This window comes from Orcinus orca, chromosome 2 (assembly GCF_937001465.1).
Source record: "Orcinus orca chromosome 2, mOrcOrc1.1, whole genome shotgun sequence".
In the NCBI taxonomy this organism is placed as follows: Eukaryota; Metazoa; Chordata; class Mammalia; order Artiodactyla; family Delphinidae; genus Orcinus; species Orcinus orca.
This window is the reverse complement of record NC_064560.1, coordinates 166,872,654-166,892,998: the sequence shown is the minus strand read 5'-3', so window position 1 is coordinate 166,892,998 and position 20,345 is coordinate 166,872,654. Positions and strand designations below refer to the sequence as shown.

General features: G+C 36.7%; 1 protein-coding gene across 16 annotated transcripts in view; it reads right to left on the bottom strand.

Annotated features, from left to right (window-relative positions):
• GPHN (gephyrin) overlaps window positions 1-20,345 on the bottom strand; it is a 621,731-nt gene that overhangs the window by 80,859 nt on the left and 520,527 nt on the right. For all 16 annotated transcript variants that reach the window (XR_007475727.1, XM_049706378.1, XM_049706375.1 and 13 more), the window contains 4 exons: window positions 12,453-12,508; window positions 6,372-6,491; window positions 4,785-4,843; window positions 3,569-3,722 (listed from right to left, as the gene is read on the bottom strand). Coding sequence is in view for 15 of the 16 variants with exons in the window: in XM_049706378.1 (XP_049562335.1) it covers window positions 3,569-3,722; window positions 4,785-4,843; window positions 6,372-6,491; window positions 12,453-12,508 (389 nt within the window). In the remaining variant the exon portion in view is untranslated. The remainder of the gene's footprint in view (window positions 1-3,568; window positions 3,723-4,784; window positions 4,844-6,371; window positions 6,492-12,452; window positions 12,509-20,345) is intronic.

The window sequence follows — 20,345 nt, the reverse complement described above, 5'->3', positions numbered from 1 at the left end:
AGCTTTATTGTATAGGGGAGAGAACAAAAGAGCTGATGTGGAATAAGTTTCAATAGATAATACCTGGCATATACCTCTTCTGCTAGCATTCTGTATTATCTCACTCGGCTTTTTAAAAATTCGTATCATTTACCACTATATGTTTGTTTATTGACTACCTGCCCCCCCCCATCAGAATATAAATTCTGTAAGAGCAGGGGCTTTGTCTGTCCTGCTTGCTGCTGTATCTCCAGGAGTCAGAACACTGCCTGACATCAGTATGGTAGCATACTAAAAGGGGAGGGGTTGTGAGAGAAGACTGCCTCAGTGGAAAGGAGTATTTTATCACTGACATTGTTTAGGATTGCCAGTGTATGGTAATAATAAAGAACAGAATGACTTGTAGTTAGTTTTATTACTGTTTTTGAATTTTCTGCAGACAGTGCATTCTTTTATGTGAGGGTAAAGCCTTAATAAAACCCTTTTGCCATGTCTAAGGACAAATTTGAACTTGGGTTAACTTTCTAGCTCAGTTCCTCTGGAAATCTGATAAAGAAAAATGTCAGCTTGTTAGTAGGCAACACTTCTTCTGGTAAAATGGTCTCTGATTAGTAACTTGCATATGGAATGGAAGAAATTACAGATGACCTATAAATCCCTAGTGGAAAGCCAAGCTTTGGGCTTCCACGAATGTGGTGACACTTGAAGCTGGGCATATCCCTTGTAGGGACTCTGGAAGTTGCCTAAGATTGTTATAAGAAATATTGATTCCTATGTAGGAGATGGTGCTTCTAAGTTGCTGGCTCCCATACTCCCCTAGTAGAATTCTTGTTCCCTTGCACTTAAATGTCACTTGAAGAACAAAGAGAACAGCTGTTGGATGGCTGTATGAACTGCTAAGATGACTGGTCCCACTGAAGAAAGCATGATGCTCCCCTGCTGGATGCTGAGTTTCCTGTTCAATATCTTTCTAAGTAAGCTGGTTCAAGGTACAGTATATTCATATATTGTTAAGTCTGATGTTTAGTTAAGAGAACCTCTGGTGAGCATTCCAGCGTGTAACAGATGCTTAATAAATATATATTGAACAAATACATGAGGTTGGAAATGTACGACCACAATTAAGTAATTATTGAATGGTATTCTATTACCTAAATTTTAACCTGCATAGTTTGTCGAAATCAACAAATGTCTACAACAGCTGGTCTGTGTTAGTTATTGTTTACAACTCTACCTTCCCAATTCTAAAAGAATTCCTTCATCCTGAATAAGATCATGTAGTCACAAAATACAGAGCAGGCTTTAAATATAGTATACATAGACATCTTGTATGGCATTCTTTGGGTTGGCTAAGGCTACTGTTCTGCTTAGCAATATACCACACTGGATTCAAGAGGTGGCGTATGTGAAGCCATACATATCAGGGGAAATCAGAACTAATACTTAAGGGGAGCTTGTGCTGTGACTGAATAAATTATAGACTTGTCACATTCATAGACAAATGTAATTTCTTTTGGCCTTTCTGAAATAAATGAATACTTTTTTTTCCTTATTATTTTCTGGCTATCTGAGGATCTCAAGCCTCAGGAGAGATACTATGCATTATTTATTACTTTTATCTCTAGTTTCCAGTATAGTGTCTGGCATAGAGGTATTCAACAAACATTTGTTGAACTAAACTATATGGTGATAGAGAGTCATAATAATAGCTAACTTTGGATGGGAGTAAGGAGGAATGTCAAACTACATGGAGCCAGAGATCATGGAACTTAGAAGCATTATTCCCTTGGAAAACCATGTTAAGTACAGCAGGCCAGAAAACGTAGGGGAATCTGTCAAAGCTTCTCTAAGGACAATCAAATCTATGGGGGCAGGGAACTAGGACTACAAAATCTTCTTTAGATTCTACCATGTATGTACCATCTCTATTCTCACCCTGTCACTTTTCCCTACTACTAGTAAAGAGTTTTAATAAAGGTTATAAAAGATAGCTTAGGGGCTTCCCTGGTGGTGCAGTGGTTGAGAGTCCACCTGCCGATGCAGGGGACACAGGTTCGTGCCCCAGTCCGGGAAGATCCCATATGCCGCGGAGCAGCTGGGCCCGTGAGCCATGGCCACTGAGCCTGCACGTCCAGAGCCTGTGCTCCGCAACGGGAGAGGCCACAACAGTGAGAGGCCCGCATACCGCAAAAAAAAAAAAAAGATAGCTTAAAAAATACTACCAATGTACTCTGGGGGATAACTGATAATATTAATCCAGGCCTACAAAGTCATTAGGAAGAACACAATACATGTAGCTTAAACAAAGTTGCCTAATAACTAGTTGTCTATTAGTTTGCTCATTGTACTTAGCTTTCCTAAACCCCATGAAGTCACTTAGATGCACAAAGCATATAAATAAATCTCAAATAAGAATAGATCATTAAGTCAACCAGTTTAACAGAAATTTCTTTCTGATGCTAAACATAGTGTCAGTTCGTCCTAGGGATATTAGAATCATCACTTTGTAGATCAATTAAAAAGAATGTTTATTTTGGGTCAGTCAATAGTTTTTGGGAATGACTAGTACACCTATACTGGGAAGTAAGCAAATCTAGAATTCTGATTTACCTCTCCATTAGCAAAACAAAACATTCTTTTCTTTTGCCCTTTCCAAAAGAACTATAACGGTAATAGACCCTTGAAAACATCCATCTCCAAGACCCTAGGAAATTAAAAATAATGGTAGCAACCTCTTTTTAGAGGTTAAAAGAGAAAAAAAAAAAAAAAACAAAATCCTGTTAATCTGTTTAAAAATAGTATAAGATCTAAAGGAATTACTTAAAAAAATCTCAATAGTTTGATTCTGCTTTTAGGCTTTGAATTTCCAGCAGATTCACTTTTCAATATTCCCAGTTTGACCTTACAGCTTCCAACTGAAGTTTTGTATAACTTAAGCAAACAGGGAACAGGAAGTTTTTCAAGAGTTCTCATAAAAAGACTGACTAAATTCCCCTTCCTAAATCAGGGCTGAAATGACATTTTGACACATTCTGAATAGCATGCTACTAGAGATGCTATCTTTAGAGAAAAAAAAAACCCTCTGATTTTCAAATCCTTCCTGGTGATTAAAGATCACATGGAATGTTTAGCAAGAAAAGGGGCTAGCCATGGTGTCCTAGTTCGTTGAATTATTTCCCACACAGAGGTGGCCCATCATCTCAGCAGCAGGGTATGCACAATTGATTGTCCCAACAGACTAAGTACTGGGTTTGCACAGTTGAATACCTACAGCTAGCAGTCAGCATTCTTTGTTTATATGTACTGAGTGTGTGGAAGGTCATTGGTTGTAATATTTCATTTTAGTAAATGGAAGGGAACATTTCTTAATATGTAATTTCTAGTTCTTCCTTTTCATTTTCTGTACTTGAACTATCCTGAGGCCAATTTATTATTTCCTTGTTATAGAAATGTGGTAAGATCTATAATCCTTAATGTTCTATTTATAACACAGAACACAGAATGTCAGAAATACTTTCATCTGAAAGCCCCACTACCCACCATCTTGCCCCTGCTGTCACCCCCCCCAACCTCCGCTTTTTTTCCTTACCTCATTCCCTGTTGACATGACTGCAACCACTGGAAACTTATTAACTTCAACCTCTGTGACACCTACAGTTGCCAGAAGACCAATCTCTGAGGGGCCCATGTGGGTTCCTTTGGCCAAAACACATTCCCCTCTTTTAATGTCATGGCCAATGGGTCTGAAAGTCAAAGCAGAACCATAAACAGTATGACTAAGAACAGTATTTTCTCAACTCAGGGGAAACTTTAGTGTTAAAGAAGGAGGACACTCAAGGGGGAAAAAGTGAAGAGATGAGGCAGGACCAGAATACTAAAACGAAGAGATTCTAAAAACTCTATGCTTTTTTAATTAAAAAAATTAAATCACATAACAGAAGACAGAAATAGATTTGTATCTATTGCTGTTAAACAGGAATATGTTACTTCATGTTTGAAAGTTATTTTATAAATTGTTTTGTATCACATTACAGTCCAAAACACCAATTGCAATCTTTCTTTGATGTAAGGCAAGCATTTATATGAAAATATCTAATGCCATGTCCATAGCTTGTTAGCTTTGTGGTGAGGAGAATAATGCTAATGAGGTTACAGTCATGGAGATAATTTCCATTTAGACCACTTAGGCTGGTCCAGTTCTGTGGCTGTATAGGTCCATTCACTCTTGGCCTGCTGCCACAGGAACTGGAGAAGTATAGCTTTGTTACAAAATGTTGAGCAAATTAGCATTAATAGAATCAGGGCAAACATATTCAATTGTAAGAAAAATCATTTGACAAATATACACTACTTATGGTAAGACAGTAGTCTCATCTTTGTATATAAACAGTAGTACATTATTCCATTATTATTGGCAGTCAATAGGGGAGGGGCTTTCAGCTAATTATATAAATACTCAACTCTGAAAGTATCTGTGTTAATATCAAATTCTGGATTACCAAGGGGGTAGGGATGGGTAATTCTGGATTATCTAGGAGGAGGATTAACTGTGGATTATGTAGGTTCATGACTTTGCCTCCTTCTCATGTTGCTTCTGAATATTTCATTTGCCTTTACCAACTTTACAAAAAAGTAGGGAGGGCAGACATGGGATACAGAATTCAGAAAATTAATTTTGCTACTTGTTAAAAGCCCTGAAAGCTAATGGTTAACTGATTGAGCTGTGAATTTATAATAGCCATGCTCTCCTGAGTTCATGATCATGGCAGAAACAAAAGTTGGCTATACATTCTATATGTTCTTACCTGATATCTTGGCCTGGCCGAGCTTGCACCAGAATTCGTACTTCAAGCTCCTCAGTGCCCTATAATAAGAGCAAATCACGTAATTTCAAACAGAACAATCTAACTGAATTTTGATCAATAGAATTTAGCTACTCAGATGCTTTCATCATCAGATAGGCCCAGAATATATAAAAATATAGAGGAACAGAAAAGCCTTTGCTAAACCCTTTGAACATGATGAATTTCTACCACAGGTTCCTGAAAAATCAGGTTTGATGCCAAGGAATGAATGAATGAATAAATAAACAAACAAACATTTTCACTGATTCTCATGCTTTTAAAAAATGTACCAATTCAAATACTGACTCTTACTTTGTAAGCAGCATTCTTTAGGAAAAAAAAAAAAGATGGCTACCCTAATAGATACAGTGAATGTGCATGGAGATAACCTGTCTCTTCTAAATCATGGGTTCAATACTATGCCAAGGTTCCTTGCATATATATCTGCAGGTATTTCTGAAATACTTGCAGAAATTTCAGTGAAGGACTTATAGTTTATCTGGTAGTAGATTTCTATAAATTAATGGTGATCATCATTTTTACATTTATGGACTGTGAATAACATTGTGACACTGGAACTGTGTCTTGTCATCTGGCAGAGTCTGTGGAGGCATGTGTTCTGGATTTCAATGCTCTGCTGGCTTCACTGATGCCAATAAATCTGTTGGACAGTTTTAACAGCAGGGCAATGTGATCTGTGTGCCAAGAGTTGAATTTTATAAGACTTACTTGTGGGAAGGTGATTAAAGAGGAAATCCCCAAATCAAGAAAAGAGGGTGTGTCTCAGCATGGCCAAATTTTACTATATACCCAGCCAAGGAGAATATATATTTGTTATTAATTCTAACTTTAAAAATACAAGATATCTTAAACTTCTCAAAACAAGTAAGATAGCCAGTCATTAAAGCATCAGTTGAAGTTATTCTTTTATTAGTGACTGATCCTCTGGTTTCAATAACTGCCACTAGTTTCAGTGAGATAAAGGCCTACTTAGAACAGAGTCCTGTATTTTAGGCAATAGAGGGGGAACTGACATAAATTTAATGTTTCCAGACTGTAATTTGGCGGCACAGATTTTCCTGAATTATAGAAAACCAGAGCTGAAAGGATCATTTGGTTTAAATGCTTGGCTTAGTGTAATATTCAAGAACTTGCCCAAGTGTTCTTTGTTAAATTCTTCTCTATTAAAATCTCCTTCACATTTTATCAGAAGCTAGTCTTGATGAACAAGTTTCTCAGCTAGATGATAAGTCAACAGTTAATATCTCTGCTCTTCTATCTTGAGGTAGTTTCTTTCCTTGCTTGCGTATGAAATTTCTTGGCTCAAATGTGGCTCAAATTCTGCTGTAATCACAGTAATGGTCATAAAAACATCTACTATAACAAAAGGTTTTCAAGCCTAAGGCAGTTCCTTATTTACTGTACACTACAATGTAAGGTTCTAACATAACCAAAAAAATTGGGCTAATCTCATAAACATTGCAGAAAATAGGCATGACTTATAATACCGCCATAGGAATGGAGCCATGAGACCTGGTAATGACATACATCATCAGATTCCCTGATCAGTTCAGTATCTTCCACTTGTACTACTGCATCAGCACCACAGGGGATTGGAGCACCTGTTGTAACCCGCATGACTTGTCCTGGCATTACTGTCTGAGTCGGCTGGAAATACAAACATGCAAGAAAGAGTCGATTTACTTTACTGCTGCAAAGGAAAAGTCTGCAGGAGATGTGACAGTTTTTGAAACAAACCATAAAAGGAAAATCTTACAGTCTTATTCATTTTGGGAAAATGTAATAAAAGTCACAAACAAATATACTTACACCAAAGAGGCTTTCATTTGACTTAAGTAATGACTTATTTAGATGTCTTTCTTGGTGCCCTGCTTTCCTTTTGAAGAACTACCACTTATATTTGCCACTACTGTCTCTCACCCATTGTGAATTTTCTTAATATATGTAAAGTGATTTTACAGTCTTTAAAAAAATACCATGTAATATGATTTTATGAATGACAATTATGAAAAACCATCATGTTGATCATTTACTGAAGTTCTGATGTTTGAGAAATGTAGTATTTTATTAACCAAGGTTTTAGTTAAATAAAGGCAAGCCAGAAAAATTATTTTAATTATTACTCTTGAAAATCTTTATAAAATACACTAGTTCACCTTGCAACTAATAATAAAAGTCTAACAAATGTAAATAAATCATTTAAAAATGATTCCAGTGTCTGTAATGATTTGGGTTAAATATTATATCCAAGATTTTTATTGTTTGAGCTCTCATATGAATGGTATGGGAGACTGACTACAGGACCTACCTTGCACACTTCCTCCCAGCACAGGAAAAATCATATTTCTGTCAGCTCCATCTAATAGGTTTGATCTGGCCTCAGAAGAGTCACTTGTCATGGGCCATGATTTAGGTCAGATTTGGGAAAAGGAATGCTTTAAATTTCCCCAAAAAGAAAATTCTGAGATAACATTAATTCCCCAATAAAAATGATATCTTTCCAAAGACATCTGCTTCTTAGGTATTTAAAATTTTAGGTTACAACACGTAAATATTCTTAACACTACTGAACTGTACACTTAAAAATGGTTAAGATGGTACTTTTTATGTTATACATTTTTTACCACATTAAAAAATATTAGGGAATGATTAAGGAAAAATACCCTTCCACTAGATGTACAATCAAAGTAAAACTGGAAATTTATTTGTTAGAAAAGCCTTAAAAAGCTTATTTCCATAATGTTATTACTATAAACAATACCATCAATAGCTAATATTTACTGAATACTCAATCTATGCTAGGCAGTGTTAGGTGCATTATTATATTCCAGAATATAAGCCTTATAAAGACAGAAATTTTCATTTTCTGTTTGCCTCTCTAGATCACATCGTCATTTTCCTGTGCTGTGGCCCATAAGGCCAACCTCTATGGACTGTTTCAACCAGGTTCCCATCACTCTGGCTTCTGGTTAGGTTCAGCCAATGGGAGGGGCCAACAAGAGATCAGAAGGTAGGAGAGAGAGAGAGAAGTACAATTTTTATTCCCCTTGCCCTTTCCCTGCTGGGCTGCAGTTTGGTGATGGGTATGCCATTTCTACTACTGATGCCACAGCTCCTATTAGGTGGACCTCTCCCATAGCTATCAATCTCCCAGGTCTAGGTACTACTCTCTCCCTTTGCCCCTTCAAACCTAGAGGAGGTAATGAAATCTCACTGTTGCTAGTACCTGAGTGCTTCACATTCCTTTGTTAGTTTCCCTTAATCCTGTCTATATCTTGCGTAGAGTCATTTCATTAATCTTTAATCACCCTCTTTCCAGACATATTTATTGCTCTATCATCCCAAAGCCTAGAAAGTATCTGGCACAAAGTTGGTAGTCAATAAATATTTCCAGAATGAATGAATAAGTATGCATGGTCTCATTACCACAACAACTACATGAACCATGTAATCCTTTTGGCTTACAACTCTGGTGTTCTCACTGATTTTCTCCCACAAGTCACTGGAGAAAGGTTCTTGGGATCAAATCTGGCATTGAACTACATACTTTATATCCCCTTATTATGTTATTTGACAAAAAGACATTTCAGGGCTTCCCTGGTGGTGCAGTGGTTGAGAGTCCGCCTGCCGATGCAGGGGGCACAGGTTCGTGCCCGGTCCGGGAAGGTCCCACATGCCGCAGAGTGGCTGGGCCCGTGAGCCATGGCCACTGAGCCTGCGCGTCCGGAGCCTGTGCTCCGCAATGGGAGAAGCCGCGACAGTGAGAGGCCCGCGTACCGCAAGAAAAACTAAACAAAACACATTTCAGGCTTATTTGGAATTGTTACATTCTAATGTAATTTTCTACCAAGATAATGCATAGAATTAAAAAAAAAGCTTAGGGCTCAATGCATTAATTTTTTTTAATTTTTAGTTTTGGCTGCATTGCGTCTTTGTTGCGGTGCGTGGGCTTCTCATTGCAGTGGCTTCTCTTGTTGTGGAGCACGGGCTCTAGGCACGTAGGCTTCAGTAGTTGCAGCACGCGGGCTCAGTAGTTGTGGCTAGCAGGCTCTAGAGTGCAGGCCCAGTAGTTGTGGGGCGCGGGCTTAGTTGCTCTGCGGCATGTGGGATCTCCCTGGACCAGGGCTCGAACCCGTGTCCCCTGAATTGGCAGGTGGATTCTTAAGCACTGCGCTACTGGGCAAGTCCTCAATGCATTAATTTTTTTTCAACCCCAGATACTACTTATTATCTGGTGCATCTCTTAATTCACTAAACATGACCATTTTGCAGTGCAGTGATTTTTGATGAAAAGCATTAATGTTTTGATATATGTGTTTTTTAGTAGAGGTGCTAATGTCAAAACTATCTTCTGAGACTGTGCAATAAAAATATTTAATGTAGGTCTAAAGAAGCCCTTTTATTCCCCTGAAAGTGCCTTTTTGGCTAAGGCAGAAAGTGATTCCCAAAGTGAGTTTCAGGGTAGTTGCTTCTTAAGCTGATGTGTGTTAGCCTGGAGCCCTCCCTCAATTTAGTCTGATTCAATGTACCATATTATGTAAATTTACTTTAAGCTTTGCTGTGGCTATACCTGTAATTTTCTCTGCTTCTTGGCTTAAACCAACTTTAAAGAAGTGTTTCTGTGTGGCTGCTAAATAAAAAATTTGGCTTCTCTCCAAAACCAGTAATTCTAAATGGTAGGTGAAGGATTCCCACCAGCTCACTTATATTAAATCTAATGTAAAAGATATTACTGGATATATAAAGACATTTATATATCTACTTAGAGTAGACATATAAACTGCAATTGAATTGAATCAACTGTTAAAACTCTAGCAATAAATGAAGTACTTCCTTTAGATTGTTAAGACTACCAACTCTTTTATTTTTATTGATATAGGTGCCTTATATACTTTATATAAAGTAAAAACTATAAAAATCTTGATTTTTCCTTAATAGAGATATTGAGTTGGATTTTTTGAACTTTGTCCAATGATAGCACTTTATAATTACACAACTGAAACTGGAAGTGTCCAATGCTAACCAATAGGACCAAACTATAAGTGATTTAAGGTTAAGTATTTTGGTACACCAATAAACCATGTTGTAAATAACTGTCTCAGTGTATGCAATGGTCCCCTAGTGCTCAAGTGTATTTACTTTCAATAAGTGAGCAATTCGGCTCTTGCAAGATCCCTGAGATTGCTGTAAAGAGGGTATGTATATGATACATCAGTTATAGATAAAGTACATCACAGGTAACTTGAGGAAAAATCCTGTTTTCTTATATAGTTTTAATCTTTTTTCCCATCAAAATTTTATGAGAACTTACAAGAAGTTGGCAATTTTTTAATTTCACAACTCTTCTTGTGCTCCTTTTTATCAGTTGGAAGTCTTAACTAGTAAATAAAGTTTAAGGGTCCATAAGGCTCTTAACAATCTGCTACCTATGCCTAAGTATTCTAGGCTGTAACTACCACAAACTATTTGCAATTTCCTAATACCATGCAATTTTTCAAACACCACTGGGTCTTGACTTATACTGTTCTTTCTGCTTGGAATGTTCCTTTTTCATTTCTGTTTCTATTTTTGTAAAACTCTCTTAGGCCCAGCTCCAATGTCATCTGCCTGGCCCTTCTAGGACAAAATGCTCAACCTCTCTATTGTGCTCCATAGCACATGACTGACAGCATTAGTTTAACACTTAATATATTGTATTATATTTAGTTGTTTATACTCTGTCTCCTCCACTATATGTAAACTGTTAAGAGTAGTAATCATGTATTAATCTATTTTATATTCCTAGAACCTAGCACAGTGCTTCTTGGTACAAACAGTAGGTATGTTTGATAAATATTGGATAGACTCAGTTGAAGATCAGAGAAGTACTCCTTGAATAATTGATATTTTGGGGCTTTGTTTAAAAAAATGGATGCTTTGTATGTCCATTGCTGATGGATACACATACTAAGAGGTCAAGTAAGTTATGAGGTCATAATGAAAGTTATTTATAAAAAAGCGACCTAGGTCTAGTTGTTCTTTTTGTCAGGAAAACAGTCATGAAGAGCAAAACCAGCCTGTGCACAGCATGGACAATGATCTAATTACTACAGTGCCAGGCTTAGCTTCAGAGACCTGTGCACAGTACTCCTCAATGCCTGGATGTAGAGGTGAGGCAGCTAGGGTTACCACCATTGGCACCATCCTTCTCCTATATACTTCCTCAACCCCTCTCTATTTTTAGCACATATGGGAGTACATGCTGAGGCGTGGGATATAGTTTTTGCTCAAACTGCCCTATTTATTTATTAATTTCCTCCTTTATTTTATTTATTTATTTATTTTTTGCAGTACACGGGCCTCTCACTGTTGTGGCCTCTCCCGTTGCAGAGCACAGGCTCCGGACGCGCAGGCTCAGCGGCCATGGCTCACGGGCCCAGTCGCTCCGCGGCATGTGGGATCTTCCCGGACCAGGTCAAGAACCCGTGTCCCCTGCATCGGCAGGCGGACTCTCAACCACTGCGCCACAGGGAAGCCCCCCTCCTTTTTTTTTTATATAATCCTTATGAGTGTTTGGTGGTAGCAGAAGAGAAAAGTGTGTTGGTTTTCCCTTTGCCTCTAGTCAATAAGGAAGGTGCTCTTTTAACCAACTTTCAAAACTCACTGGATTAACATATGCTCTCTATTTCCTATTGAACGTAATGATGCCTACAGACACTTTGTTTGAAACTGTTAGACTCTTCTCTTGTACACCTAAGATTCAACCGAGTTTGCTCCCAAACTTGTTTGTACAAGTTTGTGGCAATAGTTGCTACTGAATTAAGTTATTTAAATAAATATTACATAAACCAATGATATATGAGTGTAAAAGGAGTTATTTTTTTCCTATAAAAATTAAGTTAAACCTTTGGAAAAACTCATTTAAAAAAGGCTGCTAAAAAGAACTGATGTCAAATTAGGTATGGGTGAAGCAACTGTAAAAAACATTATAAAAATATAATAAAAATCTAGAAGGATTCTATACTTAGATACTTTGCAAAGGTCTTAAATTTTTTTTTACTTTAAAGAAACTTATACTTAGATACTTTGCAAAGGTCTTAAATTTTTTTTTACTTTAAAGAAACTAAAACTTGAAATCACATATAATGCCTTTTGGGTATAAGAGAAGTTCAAATAGCAGATACTTATTAAAAGAAAAGCCTTAGGGCTTCCCTGGTGGCGCAGTGGTTGAGAGGCCACCTGCCAATGCAGAGGACGCGGGTTTGTGCCCCGGTCCGGGAAGATCCCACATGCCGCGGTGTGACTAGGCCCGTGAGCCATGGCTGCTGAGCCTGTGCGTCCGGAGCCTGTGCTCCGCAACGGGAGAGGCCAAAACAGTGAGAGGCCTGCGTACTGCAAAAAAAAAAAAAAAAAAAAAAAAAGCCTAGCTCTCCATCAAATTACTGACAAATAAATGTTCATTTATTTAAGTTACATTTATATTTAATGGGAACCATCCTTTCATCTCTTTGATAACCTGTCTAATCCTTCTCTTAAATTTCCATTACAACAATGGCAGAAGTCTAGAGTTAGAAGCCCAAAGTCCATGAAACTCAGATCTTTAGGGCCTTTCAGGCTTATGAATCTCACCTGTTCACCAGCTTGGGATTCCCCAATGATGAAACGATCTCCTGGGCCATCGGCAGCTGTGAGATGAACAGAACCAAGAACAATCATCAGAATGGACCTATAGCAAAGAATAAGAACCTAGTGTTGGAATTCTAAAACTTGACTCAAATGATCAGATAAGGCTTCAGGAAAGTGGAATACTTTTCTGATCTCCTAGTTTAGAAAAGGGCTTTGTTATTACTAGTTTGATCTTTGGTATCCACAACTCACAAGAACCAACAGAAGTGGTCCAGATTGTGCCTTTTCTTGGTGTCTCCGGAGATAGTTTTCTTGTTGTTCCATAATTTCCACTCTTGCACTTTTTAATAGGAAGTTCTTTTAGCCTATTGTCCTAAATAAATGGGCATGTATGCGTTATATGTGTGTACACACTCATGGAGACATATGTATGAAGTAGCAAGTGAAGTAGGAAGAACATATATTCTTTTCTTCATTTGACACTTGAAGGAAATGAGTTACAGAATGAAGAAACTCAGGTAGAAAAGGTTCAGTACCTTTAACAAGTTCTGGCTAGTGGTAGAGCTAGGACTAAAACCCCAGTCCCTGAATTTCCAATACAGTATTTTTTTTTTTATGATGGATCAAAGTTCTGTTTCTAAATCAAAATACACAGGCAGTGCTGCATCACAATTCCCATTGACTGTTTATTTTTAAATTGGAAGAAACACTTTCAGACTTGAGACGGAAAAAACTTCTCATCCAATTTTTTTCTATATACAGTATAGTAATGGCTGGATGAAAAAATATTCCTGGAGATAAATGTATTCAAAAGGGTTTTCTTCACATACAATTGGATTTCAGACCAATACTATTGGCAAGGCAATGCATACCTAATGAGTTTCATGATCATGACCATTATCTCCTTGTAATCAGCATACAGCAAGGGTTTGGGGGCACATACACAGCAATGATAACACTATTTATATGAATATTTTAATCATATTTGCAGTCATGTTGATAAATAATAAAAAGTATTTTCCCTCTTTTAGAGAGGATATATAAAATTTATTGTTTCTTGGACTTCCCTGGTGGCGCAAGTTAAGAATCCACCTGCCAATGTAGGGGATGCAGGTTCGAGCTCTCGTCCAGGAAGAGCCCACATACTGTGGAGCGGCTAAGCCCAGTGCGCCATAACTACTGAGTCTGTGCTCTGGAGCCCGTGAGCCACAACTACTGAAGCCCGTGAGTCACAACTACTGAAGCCCGTGCGCCTAGAGCCTGTGCTCGGCAACAAGAGAAGCCACTGCAATGAGGAGCCTATGCACCGCAAGGAAGAGTAGCCCCCGCTCATTGCAACTAGAGAAAAGCCCGCACACAGCAACAAAGACCCAAAGCAGCCAAAAATAAATAAATAAATAAATAAATTTAAAAAAGAAAGAAAGAAAGCCAGATATAAGAGAATCCATGTAGCCTGATTACATTTATTTTTTAAAAAAATTATTGTTTCTTTATGTGACTACAAAGTAGTATTTTTTCTGAAGCCTTATATATACAATACCGTTTATAATAAGTCACTATTTTGCACAGCTGGCTTTGGTTAACCTGATGTGAAGAGGAACAAAAATTAACATTGGGTGTCTTCTACTTACTAGATGTTGTATCTTGTGCTTTTTAGACATTGTCTCAATTAATAAACTCTTGGCTTTCTGGTGTTTTTTTGGAATGCTATTGTATTTTCAGTGTTCACTTGTAAGAAAGAGAATACTGTAGTTTTCCTGCAATGGTATTCTTATGCTGCTTTCATGGGTTCTTTTTTCTTTCCTCTTTTTTTTTTTAATGAAACAATTTAGAACAGACATAGAAATCACTGCTTCAACAATTATCAACATTTTACCAATTTTGTTTCATCTGCCCCCACACTTATTTTTGCAGTATTTTAATCATAATTTTCTTACTGTAGAAAATTAAAAAGTCAATTATCTTTCAGAGTTCTGTACTAACTGCATCTCAAAACTGAATAAACTTAGTTTTGATTATTTCTCTGCTAGAGATATTACCAGCTTTCCACCTCCCATAAGCAACCTAGATGTTTTCTCTTTTTACTTCTTGCTCAAGGGAAAATTAGCATGGTTTTAGAGTAAAAGCTGAATCTGAATCCTGGTTCTGCCTATTATTAGCCTCAGGACTTTCAGCAAATTACTAAAACTTTCTCTAACCTTCAGTTTGCTTGTTGATAAAAATGGGAATAACCATACTTTAAAAATAATATCTTTTAAGGCTTTTTATTCCTTTCATTCATTCACTAAATTTCTACTGAGGTCTTCTGTGCTCTTAGTGTTATATTAGATGCTGGGACAGAGTAGAGAGTAAAACTAGATATTGTTTCTATTCTAATGCAGTGTCAGTCTGTTGCAATGTTTTTCAAACTCTAGATCACAAATACAGGTGGGCTGTAAAATCATCTTGTAAAGAAAAAGAACAGAAAATATATCTCATCACGCATGGTAAAGGTGAAAATTGTGTCAAGAAACTTATTTTTGTTTATATATATGCATGCATATATATTTATATGCATTGTATATGTTATATATGTATGTGTATATCATTGGTTTGTGATGTCTAATGTATTAATGTGTGTCTTTCTATGGGTGTGGTGAAAACAAAACTCTTAAAGCCACCGATGTGAGGGAGATAGATATTAATCAAATAGTCACATTAACAAACATATAAATTTGTATATAAATACAAATTAAGAAAACCATTCTAAAGGAAAGGAACACGGTTTTATGAGAGCATACACTGAAAGTACCTGAACTACACTGGAGGGTCAGGGAAAGACACCCTGATAAAAGAATTTATGATTTGAATATGAAGGATGAGGAAGAGCTAAGTAGGCAAAAATATGTGGGGATGGGGGAGAGGGAGAGGGAAAAGGAGAAGGAGAGATAGGGTGGGGGGAAGAGGGAGAGATGGGGAGAGAGGGAGAGATGGAGGGAGAGGGAGAGAGACAGAGAGGAAATGAAAATGCTTCATCTATAGATATTCACCTAAAGAAAACAGTATGTGTAAAGGCTCTGGTTCACGTCCTCCCTCTATCCTATAGTCTAGCTACTCTCAGGAGTACCTGAGAATACCAAGATGACTCATATTTCAGCTCCATAATATATGCTACTCTCACTGCTTGGAGTGTCCTTGTCTTCTCCCTGCCTTCTGGTTAAAGACTTCTTAGCTTTTAAGACTCAGCTCAAGTGTCACCTTCTCTAGGAAGTCATATCTGACTTCCTTTCCCTCAAGAGTCACCTACTTCTTCTTTTGTTTCCACAGTGTATTCCTGAAATAACTCTAATTATGGCTTCCTAATGTATTTGTAACCATTTGCTTATTTGTCTCAGGGAAATTCCTAGTACCTGCTGAATAATAGGTATTCAATAAATGTTCAATATATGAAGTATTCGAAAGTTCAAGAAACGAATGAGTGTGGCTCCTAAGAATCTTTGTAGAAAGATGCATGCATGAATGAACAATAAATAATATTTTCCACTGCAAAATGCTGTATTTTGAATGCATTCCATTTTCTGCTGGTTCATGTATATTGTTTTCTTCAAAATACGAGTCAAAATTCACCATCTTTAGAAAGTTCAGAAAGACTGCTCTGCTTAATTCTATATAACTTAGATTATGTCTAGCATAGTGCCTAGTTCATCACTGATGCTCAGTAAATATTTGATAAAACAAAGAAATCAATTTGGCACTTCCATAATACTTAGGTGGGAAGTTTGTAAACTGTCTTATACACATTAGTATTGTGCTTTGTAAATTTTCTTAAATAATTTTATAAATGTGTGGTAGGTAGGGATCACTTCCTTTATTTCTTTTTTGAAACCCTCTGCTCTTCAGTCTTCCTCTTGTCTCCTGTTCCCCACACATGCAAATATACATATACTCAAAATGCTCATATCAGTGTTCTGCACAAATGCTCCAAACAAATGTCAGTATATAATGAGTGGCTAGAGATAATCTGGGGCAAGGTTGATATAGAGTGTCAGGGAGGCCAACAACTGAAAGAGCCTTTAAATGATTCTAAGAAGCAAGATGCTTTGTTGCCAAGGAAGGTACACTGACTGGGGAGAGAATATATCTCACTTTAACTATGTTCTCCACTTTGCTCTGAAAATTTCCACCTGGGAAACATGCTAGATAAGGAAGGCTCAGTCAACCAACATTATAGAAAGTCCCTGGTACCAACGGAGGAGTCATTTTTACCATTTCCCTTATAACAGTGCTTCTCAACCCTTAATGTGCATAGAAATCACCTGGAGATCTTAAAATATAGATTCTGATTCAGTAGGTCTGGGACAGGCCCTGAGGTTCTACATTTCTAACAAGCTGATGCTTATGCAGCTGGTTCATGGACTACCGCTTCTGAGGAGCAGAGCACTGTAAGATTGAACGGAATACAGACAAATTCAGACTAAGAGAAAACTTAAGAAATAAAAAATCAGTGAGCTACAACAGAAGTCCTGATTTTACATCAACACCAAGGCTAACTATTTATTATAAAGACAGAAAAGTAACGATCAATCTACCTAGCTTACTGATATTTATTTTAAAATATCTATTAAAGAGACAGGTAAAAGAAAAGTTGCCATTTTCAAGATGAATTCTACCAGCTTGGGTGCGAGGGGGCAGAAGTGGAGGTACAGTGGCAGATGAAGCTAAAGCTTGGAAAGAAATTAAGTAAGCCACAGTACGCCATTAGAAAAGATGGATGGATTCCAAGGATTTCTGTAAAGGCTTAGACTCTTTCCCCCCACTAATTCTGGCATTTCTATTAATAAGTTTTCTTTTCTGTTTTGTAACTGTAGAATTTAATTTGAAGGAAGAGATAAAAGCAATATAAACCAAATCCTAACAGCAAATGCACTGTATAATGCTTCATGCTAGACCCTGAAACTGCTCCCACTTCCACCTTTTTAATGTCCAGAAAACACTTTTAGTCTTTATTTGAAGATTTCTGATTATATCATTTGATATAAAATTGATACCATTAGATAACTATTCATTGTGGCAATGTATAGAAAATCCTCAAGCCATTTGCCCTAGAATTATCCCTCATTTTCATTTTCCAGCCATGTGGGAGCTCTCTTTAAATCTCTTGAAATCCTTTATAGCTATTCACTTATTTTCAATAACAAAAGCCTCATCGTTTCCATGTTAGGACTGAATAAACAGAGGCCATAGATAGCATAACTTTCAGAGGTCCTAGGCACCTCTATTCTTCAATAGAGGGATAAGGCAGAAAGACTAATATTCTGTTTATCTCTAATTATAGAACCAAACTGTCTAAGACTGGATGATAGGCAACAGGGTAATAGTATTGATATTTATGTGTATACTAAAATTAACATTGTAGAATGAGTTTGGAGTGGTGGCAAGGGTAGGTGACAAGACTAGCACAACAGGATTAATACTTGCTGCAGTTATACTGAGGGATTAAATCAGGTGAGTTGTTTGGAATTTTAAATCTGCTGCCTGGAAAGCAGGGAGCAAGGAGTAGAACAGATGAATGAGAAGGCATTCTGTATTCTTTACCATCATCTTCCAGGAGAAAAATGCCCATATATTGTTAGTATTGAGAAAAGATATATTATTTCCTTAAATACATTATTTTAAGCTTTTGGGGATTAAGTTAAATTAATTATTCAAAATTATCTCTCTGCTCACATGAGTAATACTCCTATATCATAAGGCTTTCTTTTTCATACAAAGTATCCTACAGTGGAAGGCCACTGGCTGTCAAATGAGTTGGAAAACCAGCTATGGCCAAACAGGATTTAAATGGACAAAACAGAAACTCTAAAACATTACTTTTGTGACAGAATAAGAAATAGCTCAAAATCAAAAAGGTTATACCGAATTTTAGTATGCATTTTAATACACTGGAAGGAAGTACAACAAAATGTTAATAGTAGCTAGACAGTGAGATGATGGGTTAAAATGTTCTTTTTGATTTTCTGTATTTTCCATAAGCATGTATTTAAGCAGAATGTATAAAAGAAAAAGCTTTAATATTTACTTAACCTAAATGGCAAGGATTTCTCTTAATACAATTTTCCAGAATTGTTTGTTGCACATGGTTCTCAAAATAATTACTGGCTTGTTTATAATTTTCCCTTTTCTTAAATAATCCCAAAACTAATTCTGAAGTGATAAGCCTTTCAAATTGAACATTTTCAAGAGAGTGAATTTGGTATTCTGAGATATTTTTACCTTTATTAACATCTAAGAAGCAATTGTGAGACAATGGGCACCCACATCTCTATAGGAGCGTGTGAATGCATCAAGAAGGTGGTTGGCTTAATCAGTGTGAAGGGAGAAATAACTCCTCAAAAATACGAATAAAACTATTGTATTGCTTCTAACTGGTAAATGCTACTTTCATTTTCTTTTCTCTTCTTTCATCATTCAAATTCATTCCCTCCTGAATGTAGTTTTAGGTTTATTAGTTTATGTCATCATCACTTGATTCCTATCTTCTTTATACTCTATTCTTTCTTATTTTTTAAAAGCTGTTCCTATTTCTTTAGCTATTTGTTACTGTCTTGATTTTTCAACCCACATACCTTAAAGCAAGTGATCCTCCAACTGGTTTGGAGTTTTATCCCACATGTTTCTGAAGGATACTGGCTAATGCTTAGTGATCCAGAGCAAGTTAGCAACCTCTTTACACCTAGAGGGTTAGCAATGCTCACAGGTGCCACTGGTTATTACTGGAAGGCCTAAGGCAAAGGCAGAGGAGAAGAAAAACAAGGAGAATAAAGGGAGTGGGGAGAAAGGAGTGGGAGTAAAGGAAGAAGGGGTGGAGAGAAGAAGGTATACAAAGTAGAGAGGTAGAGAGCCACAACAATAGCCTCAAGGATATTCTTTACCAAAACACTGCCTGGGGTTGGTATTATAACACAGAAAAGACTAAGACCATGCCTTTTTGTTCACTGATGACTTCTGCTGCCTTAATTATGTTGATCATAATTAACCAGTCATTCCTACTTTGAAATTTAACCATATCCATGATGGTTATCTGTTATGTCTCTGTTATACATTCCACATCTTAGAGAACTAGCAATGTTTCACAGGAAAGAAATAATGTGAATTAGTTGCATGGTGGATTATCTGTTGAACATTTTATACCGTGAGATGTCATTTTAAATGTTTGTGTGTGTGTGTGTGTGCTTGCGTATGTGTGTGAAATAACTAAAAACACCACCACTCTAAAACAAAATAAATGATATACTAAATGGTAATTTTATATATAAATTTCTTTGATAGAATCTACAGTTGCAGAAAGGCTCTTTCCTGGCTCACATGGGCTAACTAGAAAAGCTAAGAGCAATAGTTTCTTTTTATTGAGATGCTGCTATCTCATCTAAAAATCACAGAACAACTTTCTGTTTCAGAATAATTCTGCCTAATATAATTTATTTTCTCACTTTCTCTTACTTTACATTACTGAGAATATAAAAAATAGACTTTCTTGTCCTTTTGGTGTTTCATCTGCTGTAGTTGTTTGTTCTACTCTGGAAGTAAGAATTCATCATTTCATAGCAATCCAATATGGCTACCAATTATAAGTTCAAACAGAATTTACATTTTAGAGGGAATAAGAAACAAGAGCCAGTGAGGCTATCAGAAGACTAAAATAAATTTCTTTCTGGATAATATTCATTATAATAAACACTATAGAATAAATGAATTTGGAAGAGAAAACATAGGAGGCATTGGGGATTTGTTATTTATATTTTCAGAAATACTCTAATTTGTGAGATAGAGCTGAATGAGGTGCATTTAAGACAGTTTCCTGAGAAAGAATACACTAGTAGGAATTAATCTCTCCACCATTTTATGAGAATAACAGTT